Here is a 17,832-nt window from a genome sequence, read left to right on the forward strand (position 1 = left end):
GAAACCCCACTGAGGAAAAATTATGTTGAAAAAAACCCAGGGGGGAGACCAAAGTTGCTGAGCAAAAAAAAAGGACCCCGAGAGCTAATAAACCCAAAAAATAAAATAAAAAACCCCAGCGTGGCCCCTTTAAGAAATGTTTTTCAGGCTTTTTGGCACAAACAAGCTGCTGGCAGCTGCCCACCATCTTGCCTCCGTGCGCTGGGCCGGACAGTTCCCCTGCGTAACCTGCTAAGCACCCAGGGCTTTCGCCTCCTGATCGGGAAAAAATCCGTAAGTGCTGAACATTTTCAGTGTCCACTATTTTGTGAATTTTATTACCACACAGGAGGTGAAAATACCAGATTGTCTGGGTCAATTCCAGACACCTGGCAACCGTAGGGAGGATGTGAAAACCTGGGAAGGGTGTGAAAACTGGGGGAGGTTGTTTGTGGCCTTATCCCCGGGTTCCCGACCCAAAAAAGGTTCCCCAGCCCCGGCAACTCTTACTGCAAAGGTGCCTCATTCGGGGCAGCTCTTTGCTCTGGTCTCGGGAGGGGAAACCAACCACCTGCGTCTGCCACCAACACCGCCGCTTTAGGAGGGGCGAGTCCCATTTGTGATGAAACGGGACCGAAGAGGGACCCTCGTCCGTCTGTCACCGGAAGGTTTGTGGTGACTCAGCTGGGAGCTGCGCAAAGAACAAATTCCTTTGTGCTCGCTCTTGTCCTGTGTGGAAGACACTGTGCCAGGAGAAAAGTCCGCCATGTTCTTTGCTAACAGATAAAGTCCATTTGGAGAGGATCCCTTTTGTCTCCGAGTGGCTTGGCTGCTCCTGGGGAAAAGCCGCCAGCTCTAAAGGAGAGGATCCTCGGGGAGTTGGGGTCCTTTACGATGAACATTGAATGAATCGCTCTGGCCCAGTGTTGCTCAGCCAGAAATAGGAGTACCCTTACAGACTCACGAGACTTCGGTGGGGGGGAGGGGGAAGGCGGGGAGGTTACGTCACCAGAACCGAAATTTGGAGAAAACGGAATGTTTGTTTAAGGTTTACTGCGCTTTATTATTTAGGAGTAAGTGGTTTAAACAAATGCATTGTAATGGTAGAAAGAAAAGTTGGGTGTCTGAGAGCTGTAGGTACTTATTTCCCTATTGGTGCAGTGCCCAGGGAAACTGAGGCACACACACAGGGTTTAATATAAGAATATGAGACTGGCTGGACTGGGTCAGACCAAAGGTTCCTCTAGCCCAGTGTCCTGTCTGCCCAGTGGCCAATGCCAGGTGCTCCAGAGGGAGTGAACAGAACAGGGAATCCTTACCTGATCCCTCTCCTGTAATCCATCTCCAGAGAAATGGAGCTAGAGACACCATCCCTGCCCATCCTGGCTAGGAACCATCAATGGACCTACCTCCATGAATCTATCTAGTTCTTTTTTGAACACTTGTCTTTATAACATCCTTTGGCAAGGAGTTCCACAGGTCAATGGTGCAGCCTGTAGGACAGTAGAGAGCACATGCAACATCCCAAGGAAAATAAAATCCCCACTTTGTTACAGGGACTCAGCCTGACCCTGCCCATCACACACTCCTTTGGGGGTTCCCCACCCTGTCTCCCCCTGTGACAAAGTGACAATAGTGGGGATTTTATTGATGGTTTGCAGAAGCGCAGCGTGTCCTTCAGTTTCCCTGTGTGTCTTGTGTGTAGCAAGGTGATGGCGGAGGGCGGGGAGTGTGTTGGGGCTCGGGGCCAGGAGTGTCTTCGCCTAGCAGCCTGGGCCCCGGACATCAGCCTGGGGACTGGGGAGTTCAGCGACTGAATATAGGGAGAGACACGCCAGCTTGGCAGCCAGCTGGTGCTGGCCAGCAATTGCACCCAGGGCAGAAGAGAGAGGACCAGGGTGACCAGACCTGCTACTCTCAGGCCGCGGGAGCAAAGGGCAGAGGAGGGAGGGTGACCGTGATCCCTTTGTCGGGAAACGGGTGGAGAAGGGGCCATGGGGAAGATGCTATTGAAGAGGGATTGGTTGGAGGGGGCGGAGGACAGAGGCCAGGGTCTCTCCCCTCTAGGGGGCACCAGTCTGCATCCGGCCCCAGGGACTGGCTGGCATGGGGGGCAGGGAATAGGTCCCCGGCCTGTCTCCTCTAGGGCTGAGTTCTCTTGGGGTCCTGGGGACATGCAGGAGGCCCGGGACTCAACAGCCCCAGGTGGTACCCAGGACAGTCCCAGGTGGAAGAGAGGGGCCAGGATGCCTGGGTTCTATCCCTGACTAGAAGAGGAGTGAGGCCCAGTGGTTAGAGCTGGGGAGTGGGGGGCGGGAGCTGGAAAGCAGGTCGCCTGGGCTCTGTCTTCAGCCCTGGGAGGGGAAGTGGGCTCCACGTGCCCCCTGCCCTGGGATACGGCACCTGACTGCATGGGCAGGCCGTGCCCCCAGGCAATGCGGCGCCGTTAAGCCAGACCCTTTACCCACCCGCAGGGATCCGGGGCCGAGATGCTCAGACACAGCTTCTCCTGCAAGGGGATCCCGTTCCCTGCAGAGATCTACGACCCCGAGACCATCGACTTCGTAGGGAACCGCTTCCAGGTGCTGGACGATGACATCTTTACTGTTACCTACCCCAAGTCAGGTAGGGACCCTCCCTGCCCCACAGCTCCACCCACTAGGCCCCGCTTCCTTCCCAGAGCTGGGGAGTGAATTCGGGAGCCCTGCTTCCCAGTACTGCCCTGAACTAATCCCCTCAATCCCACAGCCTGGGGGGCATCTTACATGTACAGCAAAAACCCAGGGGTAAAATCATGCTGTTTCTCTGCCTGGCTCTGGGAGGGGAGCAGAGTCTAGTGGTTAGAGCAGGAGGGGCTAGGAGCCAGGACTCCTGGCTTTTTTCCCCAGCTGTGGAAGGGCAGCAGGGTCAAGCGCAGGGGTGGGGAGCATGAGGCCTGGGGGCCAGATGCAGCCGCTGGCTTGCCTGGCTCCATCCCCAGAGGCTCGGGGCTCCTGGCGACAGATGGGTTGGTTGGTTTGTTTTTTGTTTCTCACTTGTTTGCAGCCCCTGACTGATTTTTCTGTGAGCCAGTGGCCTTGACCCAAAAAAGGTTCCCCACCCCTGTTCTAGTGGTTAGACAAGGACGTGGCTGGGTGCCAAGACTCCTGGAGTCTGTCCTTGATTCTGAGAGGAGAGTGGAGTCTAGGGCTTACAGCAGGGTGGGTCTGGGAGCCAGGACTCCTGGGTTCTCTTCCTGGCTCTGGGAGAAGAGTGGGGTCTAGTGGTTAGAGCAGGGTGGGGCTGGGAACCAGGACTCCTGAGTTCTCTCCCTGGCTCTGGGAGGAGAGTGGGGTCTAGTGGTTAGAGCAGGGTGGGGCTGGGTCTCTCCCCGGCTGTGGGAGGGGAGCAGGCTGCACCTGTTTTTTGCTCCCATCCTAGGTTCCAACTGGATGATAGAGATCCTGAGCCTCATCTGGCAGCAGGGGGACCCGTCCTGGTGCCGCAGTGTGCCCATCTGGGAGCGGGGCTCCTGGCTCGAGGCCCCTGGTAGCCTGGAGAAGCTGAAGGCTGCAAAGCCCCCCCGCTTCATCAGCTCCCACCTGCCCATCCAGCTCTTTCCCAAATCCTTCTGGGGCTCCAAAGCCAAGGTGAAATGGGTGTGAGGGGCTCCCTGGCCCCCCATTCCGGGATCCCAAGTGGTAGCTCCCTTACCCGGTTGTAGGAGAAGGCTCAGGGGGTCTCACTCCACCCTCCCCATTCTCCACGATCCTAAGGGCAGCGGTTCTGCTTGTGGCAGAATGGCCTAGTAGTTAGCAGAAGGGGTGCTAGGTGTCCTGGGTTCTCTCCCAGCTGAGGGGGAGGAGTGGGGTCTAGTGGTTAGAGCAAGGAACCCTCATATGCAACCTGCTTCCTCACAATTGCGACCATCCCCCACCAGGGACAGGTTGAGGGGTCCTGGCTGCCAGCCCCCCAGGACAAGCATTGCTTATGCGCCTTCTTGCAGGTCATCTACACCATCCGTAACCCCAAGGACGTGCTGGTTTCCCTCCATCATTACTGCAAGCTGATGAGCTTCCTGGAAGAGCCAGAGTCCCTGGAGGAGCTACTGGGTGCCTTCCTGCAAGGGGAGGGTGAGTGGTATGTGGGGTGGCAGGGGGAGCCCTCACCCCCAGTCCTGTCCTCCAGTTGGACTACATCTCCCAGGGTGCACTGCAACCCAGTGGTGCATCATGGGAGCTGTAATCTAGCCAGGCAGCTTGGTAGTGAATCAGGGGAACAACAGTTCATGGTGCACTGTGGTCAGGCACTCCCATGAGGCACTGCAGTCTATCTCGGGTGCCCTACTGCTGCCATGCATCATGGGAGCTGTAGTTTGGGTGCCTTCACCCTGTCCCCAGTCTGCTCTCCAGCCAGGCTACGACCCCAGTACATCTCGCAGCTCCTCTGGGGTCAAGCCTATCTGGAGCGTCCCTTCGTTGCCGTGGGGACAGGGTCTGATTCGGAGCTCGGCTCCCCCAGACTCACACTCCGGGCAGGGCTAGGTTCTCCCTTCAGCTCCACTCCCTGCTCCCGAATCCCGCCTACAGCTACTGGCTGGGGTAGGACCCCCCCACTCCCGATCTGTGGGGCAGTTCCCCGGAGTGACACCCTCCCCCCCTTACATTTCCAGTTCAGTTCGGCTCCTGGTTCGACCACGTCAAGGGCTGGTTGGGGCTGCGGGGCCGCGAGAACTTCTTCTGCATCAGCTACGAGGAGCTGCAGGAGGTGGGGCTGGACGGGGAGGGTCGATCGCAGCGGGGCCAGAGGACCTAGGGATGGGTGGGGGGTATGGTTGAGGATGTTCCAGGATGGGGGGAACCGTGCCTGGGCTGGATGGGGGAGAAAGAGGCCGCAAAGTGAAGGGACAGTAATGAGGGAATCAGGGAGGCAGAAGGCAGGAGTCTGGGGAGGGGAACTGGGGGGGCAGAAGGAAGGGGTCGGAGAGGGAGTCCCAGTAGAGTCGGGAACTTGGGGGGGCAGTAGAGATTGGTCTGGGGAGGGAAATTGGGGGCATAAGGAAGGAGTCTGGGGATGGAGTCCCACCATAGTGGGGAAAGGAGGGGGAGAAGGAAGGGGTCTGGGACGGACAACTGGGGGAGGGGCAGGAGGAATGCGTCAGAGAAGGGGAACTGGGGGGCACAGAAGGAAGAGGTCTGGGGAGGGGAAGTAGGAGGGAGAAGGGAGGTTTGGGGCCGATGGGGAGCAGCGGGAGCAACACAGTGAGGTGCAAGCGGGTGCCCCGCTCACCAGGGCACGTGGCCACCCTGCCCCCTTTCTCCGCCTCGCACAGGACCTGCGGGGCAGCGTGGGGCGGATCTGCCGCTTCCTGGGCAAGGATTTAGCCGCCGCCGCCCTGGCCTCCGTGGTGCAGAACGCCTCCTTCCAGGCCATGCGGGACAACCCCATGGCCAACTACAGCCTGGTGCCTGACAACATCCTAGACAAAACCAAGGGCAGCTTCCTCAGGAAAGGTGGGCAGAGGCGGGGTCCCGGTGCCCGTCCTGTGCCCGCTTCCGGCACCCGCTCTCCCCCCCGACGGCCCCTCCCTCGGTTCTAGGTGCACCACCCCAGACAGGGCCGTGAGGCCTCCCTTGCTATGGGCCCCCCTGCCAACCTCCCCCACCATGTGCCCACTGTAGGGGGGAGGCTGGAGGAACCAAGCCTGGTGGAATCCTTTCTCCCCCTACCCCACGTGCTTCGATTCCAGACTGGGTCCTGTCTACACGACGCTGCCCCCCAGGGTTAGTAGAAGTGGAGCAACCCACCCCTGGCCAGAGTGTCCATGCTCTACTGTGACCCCGAGCTGAACCTAGTGCCCTCCTGCAACCCGAGCCTGCATCAAACTAGGGCTTCGTAGTGGGAGGCGGCTCTACAGCGAGTAGAAATAGGGCGCTGCCCTGTAATGAGGGGGGTGAACAGGTGCCGACGGGGTTCTGGGAGGGGCAGGCAGGGCCCCACGCCAGAGACAGTGGCTGGGTGCTGACAGCCAGGGTGGGCCTACGGGGTGTAGCCAGAGAACGGGGGCTGAAAAAGGGGCAGATGAGGGGGGGCGACCAAACCTGCCTCCCCTTTGTGCCGTAGGGTCAGGGCCAGGTTCTGACCTCAGCAAACTTGGGTCATTCACTCCCTTTGCAAAGCCAGGGAAAGACCCTGGGAGCTGTCTTGGCTCCCCACTCTAACCACTAGCCTGCACTCCCCTCCCCGAGCTGGCGTGGAACCCAGGCGTCCTGCCCCGCCACCCCCGCCAGCACTGTGGACCCCTTATCCCACCTGTAGGCACGTGGCCCGGCTGCTGTGGCAATGCTCCCCCAGTAGGGGGCGCTGTGGGGGAGGGGCTCTGCGCTGTCCCAGCCCCCGGCGCCAGGACCGCTGGCCCACCCGTGTCTCTGCTTCGCAGGGGTGGTTGGCGACTGGAAGAACCATTTCACCGTGGCGCAGAGCGAGCGCTTTGGCCGGGCTTACCGAGAGCAGATGCAGGACCTGGCCGGGACCTTCCCCTGGGACGAGTGACCCCCCAGCTCAGGCGGGGTGCACGGGGCTGTACAGAGCTGGGGGGGGCATGGAGCCAGAGCTCCCCCTAGTGGTGTCTGCGGTACTTCCCCCTCAGCTGCTACTGACCTGTCCCCCCCACATACACTCGGCCCCTCTCTCTGCCCCCGCCTGCTCTTTCCTTCCTGCTTGTCCAGGCCTCCTAAATTAAACCCCGCCCCCTCTGGGGGTCTGTTTACACCACACCGCGCCTGAACCCCCTAGTCCGGACACCTGGATGCTCTGTCAGCATCTGCCTCCCATAATGTGTCTACGTGGAAGGCGGTGCTGAGACATGGAGGTGGGAGGCTGGGGGAAGGTGGAGGCGCCTTTGGCCAGAGACCTCGCCTGCAGGCAGAGGTGTAGCGAGGGTGTTATGCACCCAGGGGCAAAAGCAAAATTTGCATCCCCCTCCCTCCACCACCACGTGACAGGGCCCTGAACCTGCTACACAGCTGAGCTGCCCAACCTGTCAAAGGGGAAAGGAAACAGGGAGGCCAGAAGGAAAGGTTTGGGGAGTGTTTCTCAACCTTCCTTTATAAAATACCCCTTTTAAAAAAAATTAAAAGCACCTCCAGTACCTACAGGTTTCAGACACACACGTTTTTCTACCATTGCAACATATTTGTTTAAACAACTTCATCGTATCCGCATCGCTCCTTACAAGGTACACTGCCCATGGAGACCAATGGGACTGGGCTAGTTTATATGGAAAGTACTGAGAACTGTATAGGTCAATACCATGATGGCAATATGTATATTATGTAAATAATACCGACTAATAATTGCCAAAAGAGACCACTTCCCAACCTGCTTACAAAGGGCCTGATACAATTTAAATTATAAGCAAAGATTGAGCCCAAAACAATCTCTTGATATGACCCCAAAAGATCCAGATAACGTTTAGTCCCCTTCAAACATAAGGGACCAGTCAGTAAAAGCCCCATGGCTTGGTATAGGTGCTTTGGAGAGACGTTGAATTTACTTTTTCTGACAGCAGCGCTTTCTCTCCCTGAATGTGGGGTCTTCAGGCCAGGTTTCACTCTGTGTGTCAGAATAACAGAGAAATGAGTCGTCACGGCTAACTCCATTCAGGTCGAAGCAACGTGCACCCCAAAGACAGAAAAACAAGTCCCTTGAAGCTGGAAGTCAAAACACAAAGGGTCTTGTTCACCCAGAGACACGGGTCATGACAACGCTCTCTGGAGAGAGACGAAACGTCCTGCCTCTCTGTGGACACACCAAGTGTTTCCACGTGGCATCTCACCATGCTGTTTGAGTCGACTGCTTGCATGAGGAAGACTCACAAAGAGTCTGTCCGTCATCCGCACTGGAGCAACATGGCGATTTCACCACCGTGGGAACAGACCTGACATCTCTGTGGGCTCTTGTCGAGCAGCAGGGAGCCTGCAGTGGTCTCTTGCGAGGAGAGGCCTCTGTTGCAGTGGTCCTCAAGCTTTTTGGCCCATGGACCACGAGTCTCAATGGAAACCTTACCACAGACGGCCTGTTTCTAGTGGAAACTCACTTTTCATTGCACAATTCTCCCCATGCGGTGGCCCGGCTGAGCGGTTGCCTATGAACACCAGCTGCCCCCCTGCACCGTTTCCCTTCACCCCAGCACTGATCCTGCAGCCTCCCAGTTATCCTCCACCTCCCTCTCCCCCTTGTTCCCCCGCCTTCCCCCCCGACTAGGGTCTGTTCACGGCCAGGGGGCAGAGTCGGGAGCTGCTGTCACGGCACACGTCACCGGCCTTCCTCCCTTCCTCTCCCGCCGTGGCACTCGGCTGACTTCGGCGCCGCTCCGCCGGGCCGCCGCGCGGGAGCAAGGAGAGCAAGCGGCCGTTTGGGCTCCGCTGCGGCGGCCCGGCTGAATGGCGAGGCCATGCGAGTGGTCTGGGAAATGTTGGAAGGCAGGCGTGGGAGAGATGGAGGTGCGGCCCTCTCCCTCGCCACGGCAGGCAGGGTGGGAAGAGACGCTCTCCGACGGCAGGCTGGGGTGAAATCCCCGGAAAGACCCCCTCCCCGTGAGGCACAAGGGATTCTATGGTCCTACAGCAGCCCCATAGCGACAAAAGGAGACACACACCCGGGGAGGGTTAGGGTTGCCAGATGGTTTAAACAAAAATACCGAACAGTCCTCCAAAAAAGAAACCCCACTGAGGAAAAATTATGTTGAAAAAAAATGGGGGAGACCAAAGTTGCTGAGCAATAAAAAAAAGGACCCCGAGAGCTAATAAACCCAAAAAATAAAATAAAAAACCCCAGCGTGGCCCCTTTAAGAAATGCTTTTCAGGCTTTTTGGCACAAACAAGCTGCTGGCAGCTGCCCACCCTCTTGCCTCCGTGCGCTGGGCCGGACAGTTCCCCTGCGTAACCTGCTAAGCACCCAGGGCTTTCGCCTCCTGATCGGGAAAAAATCCGTAAGTGCTGAACATTTTCAGTGTCCACTATTTTGTGAATTTTATTACCACACAGGAGGTGAAAATACCAGATTGTCTGGGTCAATTCCAGACACCTGGCAACTGTAGGGAGGGTGTGAAAACCTGGGAAGGGTGTGAAAACTGGGGGAGGTTGTTTGTGGCCTTATCCCCGGGTTCCCGACCTAAAAAAGGTTCCCCAGCCTCAGCAACTCTGACTGCAAAGGTGCCTCGTTCGGGGCAGCTCTTTGCTCTGGTCTCGGGAGGGGAAACCAACTACCCGGGTCTGCCACCGCCGCTTTAGGAGGGGCGAGTCCCATTTGTGATGAAACGGGACCGAAGAGGGACCCTCGTCCTTCTGTCACCGGAAGGGTTGTGGTGACCCAGCCAGGAGCTGCGCAAAGAACAAATTCCTTTGTGCTCGCTCTTGTCCTGTGTGGAAGACACTGTGCCAGGAGAAAAGTCCGCCATGTTCTTTGCTAACAGATAAAGTCCATTTGGAGAGGATCCGTTTTGTCTCTGATTAGCTTGGCTGCTCCTGGAGAAAAGCCGCCAGCCCTAAAGGAGGGATTCCCTGGGGAGCCGGGTTCCTTTATGATGAGCATTGAGTGAATCTCTCTGGCCCAGTGTTTCTCAACCAGAAGTAGGAGTACCCTTAAAACTCAAGAGACTTCGGGGGGGAGGAAGGGGAATGTTTGTTTAAGGTTTACTGCGCTTTATTATTTAGGAGTAAGTGGTTTAAACAAATGCATTGTAATGGTAGAAAGAAAAGTTGGGTGTCTGAGAGCTGTAGGTACTTATTTCCCTATTGGTGCAGTGCCCAGGGAAACTGAGGCACACACACAGGGTTTAATATAAGAATATGAGACTGGCCGGACTGGGTCAGACCAAAGGTCCATCTAGCCCAGTGTCCTGTCTGCCCAGTGGCCAATGCCAGGTGCTCCAGAGGGAGTGAACAGAGCAGGGAATCCTCACCTGATCCCTCTCCTGTTATCCATCTCCAGAGAAACGGAGCTAGAGACACCATCCCTGCCCATCCTGGCTAGGAACCATCAATGGACCTACCTCCATGAATCTATCTAGTTCTTTTTTGAACACTCGTCTTTATAACATCCTTTGGCAAGGAGTTCCACAGGTCAATGGTGCAGCCTGTAGGACAGTAGAGAGCACATGCAACATCCCAAGGAAAATAAAATCCCCACTTTGTTACAGGGACTCAGCCTGACCCTGCCCATCACACACTCCTTTGGGGGTTCCCCACCCTGTCTCCCCCTGTGACAAAGTGACAATAGTGGGGATTTTATTAATGGTTTGCAGAAGCGCAGCGTGTCCTTCAGTTTCCCTGTGTGCTGTGTGTGTAGCAAGGTGATGGCAGAGGGCGGGGAGTGTGTTGGGGCTCGGGGCCAGGAGTGCCTTCCCCTAGCAGCCTGGGCCCCGGACAACAGCCTGGGGACTGGGGAGTTCAGCAATTGAATATAAGGAGAGACACGCCAGCTTGGCAGCCAACTGGTGCTGGCCAGCAATTGCACCCAGGGCAGAAGAGAGAGGACCAGGGTGACCAGACCTTCCGCTCCCAGGCAGCGGGAGCAAAGGGCAGAGGAGGGAGGGTGACCGTGATCCCTTTGTAGGGAAACAGGTGGAGAAGGGGCCATGGGGAAGATGCTATTGAAGGGGGATCGACTGGAGGCGTCAGAAGACTGAGGCCAGGGTCTCTCCCCTCTAGGGGGCACCAGTCTGCATCCGGCCCCAGGGACTGGCTGGCATGGGGGACAGGGAATGGGTCCCCGGCCTGTCTCCTCTAGGGCTAAGTTCTTTTGGGATCCTGGGGACATGCAGGGGGCCCAGGACTCAACAGCCCCAGGTGGTACCCAGGACAGTCCCAGGTGGAAGAGAGGGGCCAGGATGCCTGGGTTCTATCCTTGACTCTAGAAGAGGAGTGAGGCCCAGTGGTTAGAGCTGGGGAGTGGGGGGGCGGGAGCTGGGAAGCAGGTCACCTGGGCTCTGTCCTCAGCCCTGGGATGGGAAGTGGGCTCCATGTGCCCCCTGCCCTGGGATACGGCACCTGACTGCATGGGCAGGCCGTGCCCCCAGGCAATGCGGCACCGTTAAGCCAGACCCTCTGCCCACCCGCAGGGAGCCGCGGCCGAGATGCTCAGACACAGCTTCTCCTGCAAGGGGATCCCCTTCCCTGCAGAGATCTATGACCCCGAGACCATCGACTTCGTAGGGAACCGCTTCCAGGTGCTGGACGACGACATCTTTAGTGTTACCTACCCCAAGTCAGGTAGGGACCCCCCCGCCCCACGACTCCACCCACTAGGTCCCGCTCCCCTCCCAGAGCTAGGGAGTGAATCCGGGAGCCCTGCTTCCCAGTACTGCCCTGATCTAATCCCCTCAATCCCACAGCCTGGGGGGCATCTTACATGTACAGCAAAAACCCAGGGGTAAAATCATGCTGTTTCTCTGCCTGGCTCTGGGAGGGGAGCAGGGTTTAGTGGTTAGAGCAGGAGGGGCTAGGAGCCAGGACTCCTGGCTTTTTTCCCCAGCTGTGGAAGGGCAGCAGGGTCAAGCGCAGGGGTGGGGAGCATGAGGCCTGGGGGCCAGATGCAGCCCCTGGCGTGCCTGGCTCCATCCCCAGAGGCTCGGGGCTCCTGGTGACAGATGGGTTGGTTGGTTTGTTTTTTGTTTCTCACTTGTTTGCAGCCCCTGACTGATTTTTCTGTGATCCAGTGGCCCTGACCCAAAAAAGGTTCCCCACCCCTGTTCTAGTGGTTAGATAAGGACTTGGCTGGATGCCAAGACTGCTGGACTCTGTCCTTGATTCTGAGAGGAGAGTGGAGTCTAGTGCTTACAGCAGTGTGGGTCTGGGAGCCAGGACTCCTGGGTTCTCTCCCTGGCTCCGGGAGGAGAGTGGGGTCTAGTGGTTAGAGCAGGGTGGGGCTGGGTCTCTCCCCGGCTGTGGGAGGGGAGCAGGCTGCACCTGTTTTTTGCTCCCATCCTAGGTTCCAACTGGATGATGGAGATCCTGAGCCTCATCTGGCAGCAGGGGGACCCGTCCTGGTGCCGCAGTGTGCCCATCTGGGAGCGGGGCTCCTGGCTCGAGGCCCCTGGTAGCCTGGAGAAGCTGAAGGCTGCAAAGCCCCCCCGCTTCATCAGCTCCCACCTGCCCATCCAGCTCTTTCCCAAATCCTTCTGGGGCTCCAAAGCCAAGGTGAAATGGGCGTGGGGGGCTCCCCGGCCCCCCATTCCGGGATCCCAAATGGTAGCTCCCTTACCCGGTTGTAGGAGAAGGCTCAGGGGGTCTCGCTCCACCCTCCCCATTCTCCACGATCCTAAGGGCAGCGGTTCTGCTTGTGGCACAATGGCCTAGTAGTTAGCACAAGGGGTGATAGATGTCCTGGGTTCTCACCCAGCTGAGGGGGAGGAGTGGGGTCTAGTGGTTAGAGCAAGGAACCCTCATCTACAACCTGCTTCCTCACAATTGCGACCACCCCCCACCAGGGACAGTTGAGGGGTCCTGGCTGCCAGCCCCCCAGGACAAGCATTGCTTATGCACCTTCTTGCAGGTCATCTACACCTTCCGTAACCCCAAGGACCTGCTGGTTTCCCTCTGTCATTTCTCCAAGCTGGCAAACTTCCTGGAAGAGCCAGAGTCCCTGGAGGAGCTACTGGGTGCCTTCCTGCAAGGGGAGGGTGAGTGGTGTGTGAGGTGGCAGGGGGAGTCCTCACCCCCAGTCCTGTCTGTGGGGCAGGGAGCCTCTGCTCGTGCCAGCCTGGGAAGGGGGGAAGGAACCTCCAGAGAGGCAGGAGGACAGGGGGAGGGGCAGAACTGATGTGGAGACTGGCATGGGGCAGAATTAAAGAGGTGTTGGGGGGTTAAACACTTTGTGAGCCTACCCCCCGTCCCTGCCCAGCTGCCCAGTGTGGGCCCACCCCCGGGGCTCCTGTGTTGGGTCTCTGTGTAAAAAGATTTTCTAGGGGGGGGGGGGCAGCACATTTTTATGCAGAAAATTTCTGCTTCTGATGGAGAAATTAGATTTTTTTTTCCGTCAAAACCAACCCTCAAGAAATCTCTATTTGGAAACACAATGCCACACCCTGTCCCTTGTCCCTTCTCTGACCGGACTACATTTCCCATGCTGCATCATGGACAAGCGCTCCCACAATGCACTGCATTACAGCCTCTCCCACCCAGCCAGTGCATTTTGGGAAAAGCAACCTCACCTTCCTTGTCTCCTCAATGGGCTGAAACTCTCCAGTTGGACTACATCTCCCAGGGTGCACTGCAACCCAGTGGTGCATCATGGGAGCTGTAATCTAGCCATGCAGCTTGGTAGAGAGTGAATCAGGGGAACAATAGTTGATGGTGCACTGTGGTCAGGCACTCCCATGAGGCACTGCAGTCTATCTCGGGTGCCCTACTGCTGCGGTGCATCATGGGAGCTGTAGTTTGGGTGCCTTCACCCTGTCCCCAGTCTGCTCTCCAGCCAGGCTACGACCCCAGTACATCTCTCAGCTCCTCTGGGGTCGAGCCGATCTGGAGCGTCCCTTCGTTGCCGTGGGGACAGGGTCTGATTCGGAGCTTGGCTCCCCCAGACTCACACTCCGGGCAGGGCTAGGTTCTCCCTGCAGCTCCACTCCCTGCTCCCCAATCCCACCTACAGCTACTGGCTGGGGTAGGACCCCCCCACTCCCGATCTGTGGGGCAGTTCCCCGGAGTGACACCCTCCCCCCCTTACATTTCCAGTTCAGTTCGGCTCCTGGTTCGACCACGTCAAGGGCTGGTTGGGGCTGCGGGGCCGCGAGAACTTCTTCTGCATCAGCTACGAGGAGCTGCAGGAGGTGGGGCAGGACGGGGAGGGTCGATCGCAGCGGGGCCAGAGGACCTAGGGATGGGTGGGGGGTATGGTTGAGGATGTTCCAGGATGGCGGGGACCGTGCCTGGGCTGGATGGGGGAGAAAGAGGCCGCAAAGTGAAGGGACAGTAATGAGGGAATCAGGGAGGCAGAAGGCAGGAGTCTGGGGAGGGGAACTGGGGGGGCAGAAGGAAGGGGTCGGAGAGGGAGTCCCAGTAGAGTCGGGAACTTGGGGGGGCAGTAGAGATTGGTCTGGGGAGGGAAATTGGGGGCATAAGGAAGGAGTCTGGGGATGGAGTCCCACCATAGTGGGGAAAGGAGGGGGAGAAGGAAGGGGTCTGGGACGGACAACTGGGGGAGGGGCAGGAGGAATGCGTCAGAGAAGGGGAACTGGGGGGCACAGAAGGAAGAGGTCTGGGGAGGGGAAGTAGGAGGGAGAAGGGAGGTTTGGGGCCGATGGGGAGCAGCGGGAGCAACACAGTGAGGTGCAGGCGGGTGCCCCGCTCACCAGGGCACGTGGCCACCCTGCCCCCTTTCTCCGCCTCGCACAGGACCTGCGGGGCAGCGTGGGGCGGATCTGCCGCTTCCTGGGCAAGGATTTAGCCGACGCCGCCCTGGCCTCCGTGGTGCAGAACGCCTCCTTCCAGGCCATGCGGGACAACCCCATGGCCAACTACAGCCTGGTGCCTGACAACATCCTAGACAAAACCAAGGGCAGCTTCCTCAGGAAAGGTAGGCAGAGGCGGGGTCCCGGTGCCCGTCCTGTGCCCGCTTCCGGCACCCGCTCTCCCCCCCGACGGCCCCTCCCTCGGTTCTAGGTGCACCACCCCAGACAGGGCCGCGAGGCCTCCCTTGCTATGGGCCCCCCTGCCAACCTCCCCCACCATGTGCCCACTGTAGGGGGGAGGCTGGAGGAACCAAGCCTGGTGGAATCCTTTCTCCCCCTACCCCACGTGCTTCGATTCCAGACTGGGTCCTGTCTACACGACGCTGCCCCCCAGGGTTAGTAGAAGTGGAGCGACCCACCCCTGGCCAGAGTGTCCATGCTCTACTGTGACCCCGAGCTGAACCTAGTGCCCTCCTGCAACCCGAGCCTGCATCAAACTAGGGCTTCGTAGTGGGAGGCGGCTCTACAGCGAGTAGAAATAGGGCGCTGCCCTGTAATGAGGGGGGTGAACAGGTGCCGACGGGGTTCTGGGAGGGGCAGGCAGGGCCCCACGCCAGAGACAGTGGCTGGGTGCTGACAGCCAGGGTGGGCCTACGGGGTGTAGCCAGAGAACGGGGGCTGAAAAAGGGGCAGATGAGGGGGGGGCGACCAAACCTGCCTCCCCTTTGTGCCGTAGGGTCAGGGCCAGGTTCTGACCTCAGCAAACTTGGGTCATTCACTCCCTTTGCAAAGCCAGGGAAAGACCCTGGGAGCTGTCTTGGCTCCCCACTCTAACCACTAGCCTCCACTCCCCTCCCCGAGCTGGCGTGGAACCCAGGCGTCCTGCCCCGCCACCCCCGCCAGCACTGTGGACCCCTTATCCCACCTGTAGGCACGTGGCCCGGCTGCTGTGGAAATGCTCCCCCAGTAGGGGGTGCTGTGGGGGAGGGGCTCTGCGCTGTCCCAGCCCCCGGCGCCAGGACCGCTGGCCCACCCGTGTCTCTGCTTCGCAGGGGTGGTTGGCGACTGGAAGAACCATTTCACCGTGGCGCAGAGCGAGCGCTTTGGCCGGGCTTACCGAGAGCGGATGCAGGACCTGGCCGGGACCTTCCCCTGGGACGAGTGACCCCCCCAGCTCAGGCGGGGTGCACGGGGCTGTACAGAGCTGGGGGGGGGGGCATGGAGCCAGAGCTCCCCCTAGTGGTGTCTGCGGTATTTCCCCCTCAGCTACTACTGACCTGTCCCCCCCACATACACTCGGCCCCTCTCTCTGCCCCCGCCTGCTCTTTCCTTCCTGCTTGTCCAGGCCTCCTAAATTAAACCCCGCCCCCTCTGGGGGTCTGTTTACACCACACCGCGCCTGAACCCCCTAGTCCGGACACCTGGATGCTCTGTCAGCATCTGCCTCCCATAATGTGTCTACGTGGAAGGCGGTGCTGAGACATGGAGGTGGGGGGCTGGGGGAAGGTGGAGGCGCCTTGGCCTGCAGGCAGAGGTGTAGCGAGGGTGTTATGCACCCAGGGGCAAAAGCAAAATTTGCATCCCCCTCCCTCCACCACCACGTGACAGGGCCCTGAACCTGCTACACAGCTGAGCTGCCCAACCTGTCAAAGGGGAAAGGAAACAGGGAGGCCAGAAGGAAAGGTTTGGGGAGTGTTTCTCAACCTTCCTTTATAAAATACCCCTTTTAAAAACAATTAGAAGCACCTCCAGTACCTACAGGTTTCAGACACACACGTTTTTCTACCATTGCAACATATTTGTTTAAACAACTTCATCGTATCCGCATCACTCCTTACAAGGTACACTGGCCATGGAGACCAATGGGACTGGGCTAGTTTATATGGAAAGTACTGAGAACTGTATAGGTCAATACCATGATGGCAATATGTATATTATGTAAATAATACCGACTAATAATTGCCAAAAGAGACCACTTCCCAACCTGCTTACAAAGGGCCTGATACAATTTAAATTATAAGCAAAGATTGAGCCCAAAACAATCTCTTGATATGACCCCAAAAGATCCAGATAACGTTTAGTCCCCTTCAAACATAAGGGACCAGTCAGTAAAAGCCCCATGGCTTGGTAGAGGTGCTTTGGAGAGACGTTGAATTTACTTTTTCTGACAGCAGCGCTTTCTCTCCCTGAATGTGGGGTCTTCAGGCCAGGTTTCACTCTGTGTGTCAGAATAACAGAGAAATGAGTCGTCACGGCTAACTCCATTCAGGTCGAAGCAACGTGCACCCCAAAGGCAGAAAAACAAGTCCCTTGAAGCTGGAAGTCAAAACACAAAGGGTCTTGTTCACCCAGAGACACGGGTCATGACAACGCTCTCTGGAGAGAGACGAAACGTCCTGCCTCTCTGTGGACGCACCAAGTGTTTCCACGTGGCATCTCACCATGCTGTTTGAGTCGACTGCTTGCATGAGGAAGACTCACAAAGAGTCTGTCCGTCATCCGCACTGGAGCAACATGGCGATTTCACCACCGTGGGAACAGACCTGACATCTCTGTGGGCTCTTGTCGAGCAGCAGGGAGCCTGCAGTGGTCTCTTGCGAGGAGAGGCCTCTGTTGCAGTGGTCCTCAAGCTTTTTGGCCCATGGACCACGAGTCTCAATGGAAACCTTACCACAGACGGCCTGTTTCTAGTGGAAACTCACTTTTCATTGCACAATTCTCCCCATGCGGTGGCCCGGCTGAGCGGTTGCCTATGAACACCAGCTGCCCCCCTGCACCGTTTCCCTTCACCCCAGCACTGATCCTGCAGCCTCCCAGTTATCCTCCACCTCCCTCTCCCCCTTGTTCCCCCGCCTTCCCCCCCGACTAGGGTCTGTTCACGGCCAGGGGGCAGAGTCGGGAGCTGCTGTCACGGCGCACGTCACCGGCCTTCCTCTCCCGCCGTGGCACTCGGCTGACTTCGGCGCCGCTCCGCCGGGCCGCCACGCGGGAGCAAGGAGAGCAAGCGGCCGTTTGGGCTCTGCTGCGGCGGCCCGGCTGAATGGCGAGGCCGTGCGAGTGGTCTGGGAAATGTTGGAAGGCAGGCGTGGGAGAGATGGAGGTGCGGCCCTCTCCCTCGCCACGGCAGGCAGGGTGGGAAGAGACGCTCTCCGACGGCAGGCTGGGGTGAAATCCCCGGAAAGACCCCCTCCCCGTGAGGCACAAGGGATTCTATGGTCCTACAGCAGCCCCATAGCGACAAAAGGAGACACACACCCGGGGAGGGTTAGGGTTGCCAGATGGTTTAAACAAAAATACCGAACAGTCCTCCAAAAAAGAAACCCCACTGAGAAAAAATTATGTTGAAAAAAAATGGGGGAGACCAAAGTTGCTGAGCAAAAAAAAAGGACCCCGAGAGCTAATAAACCCAAAAAATAAAATAA

At 58.2% G+C, this 17,832-nt stretch overlaps 2 protein-coding genes across 2 annotated transcripts; both read left to right on the forward strand.

The window, feature by feature from the left end:
• Positions 1-139: 139 nt before the first annotated feature.
• Positions 140-6,732, forward strand: LOC142823839 (sulfotransferase 2B1-like). Its single transcript, XM_075915444.2, has 7 exons — positions 140-273; positions 2,454-2,604; positions 3,400-3,608; positions 3,965-4,091; positions 4,631-4,725; positions 5,291-5,471; positions 6,398-6,732. The coding sequence occupies exons 2-7, from the start codon at positions 2,469-2,471 to the stop codon at positions 6,508-6,510; spliced, it is 861 nt and encodes a 286-aa protein (XP_075771559.2). The 5' UTR covers positions 140-273; positions 2,454-2,468; the 3' UTR covers positions 6,511-6,732.
• A 2,108-nt stretch (positions 6,733-8,840) lies between these two features.
• Positions 8,841-15,801, forward strand: LOC149523366 (sulfotransferase 2B1-like). Its single transcript, XM_089770354.1, has 7 exons — positions 8,841-8,950; positions 11,081-11,231; positions 11,950-12,158; positions 12,514-12,640; positions 13,695-13,789; positions 14,355-14,535; positions 15,463-15,801. The coding sequence occupies exons 2-7, from the start codon at positions 11,096-11,098 to the stop codon at positions 15,573-15,575; spliced, it is 861 nt and encodes a 286-aa protein (XP_089626480.1). The 5' UTR covers positions 8,841-8,950; positions 11,081-11,095; the 3' UTR covers positions 15,576-15,801.
• The last annotated feature ends 2,031 nt before the right edge of the window (positions 15,802-17,832 follow it).

Source organism: Pelodiscus sinensis, chromosome 18 (genome assembly GCF_052426305.1).
Source record: "Pelodiscus sinensis isolate ZL-2025 chromosome 18, ASM5242630v1, whole genome shotgun sequence".
Taxonomy (NCBI): domain Eukaryota; kingdom Metazoa; phylum Chordata; order Testudines; family Trionychidae; genus Pelodiscus; species Pelodiscus sinensis.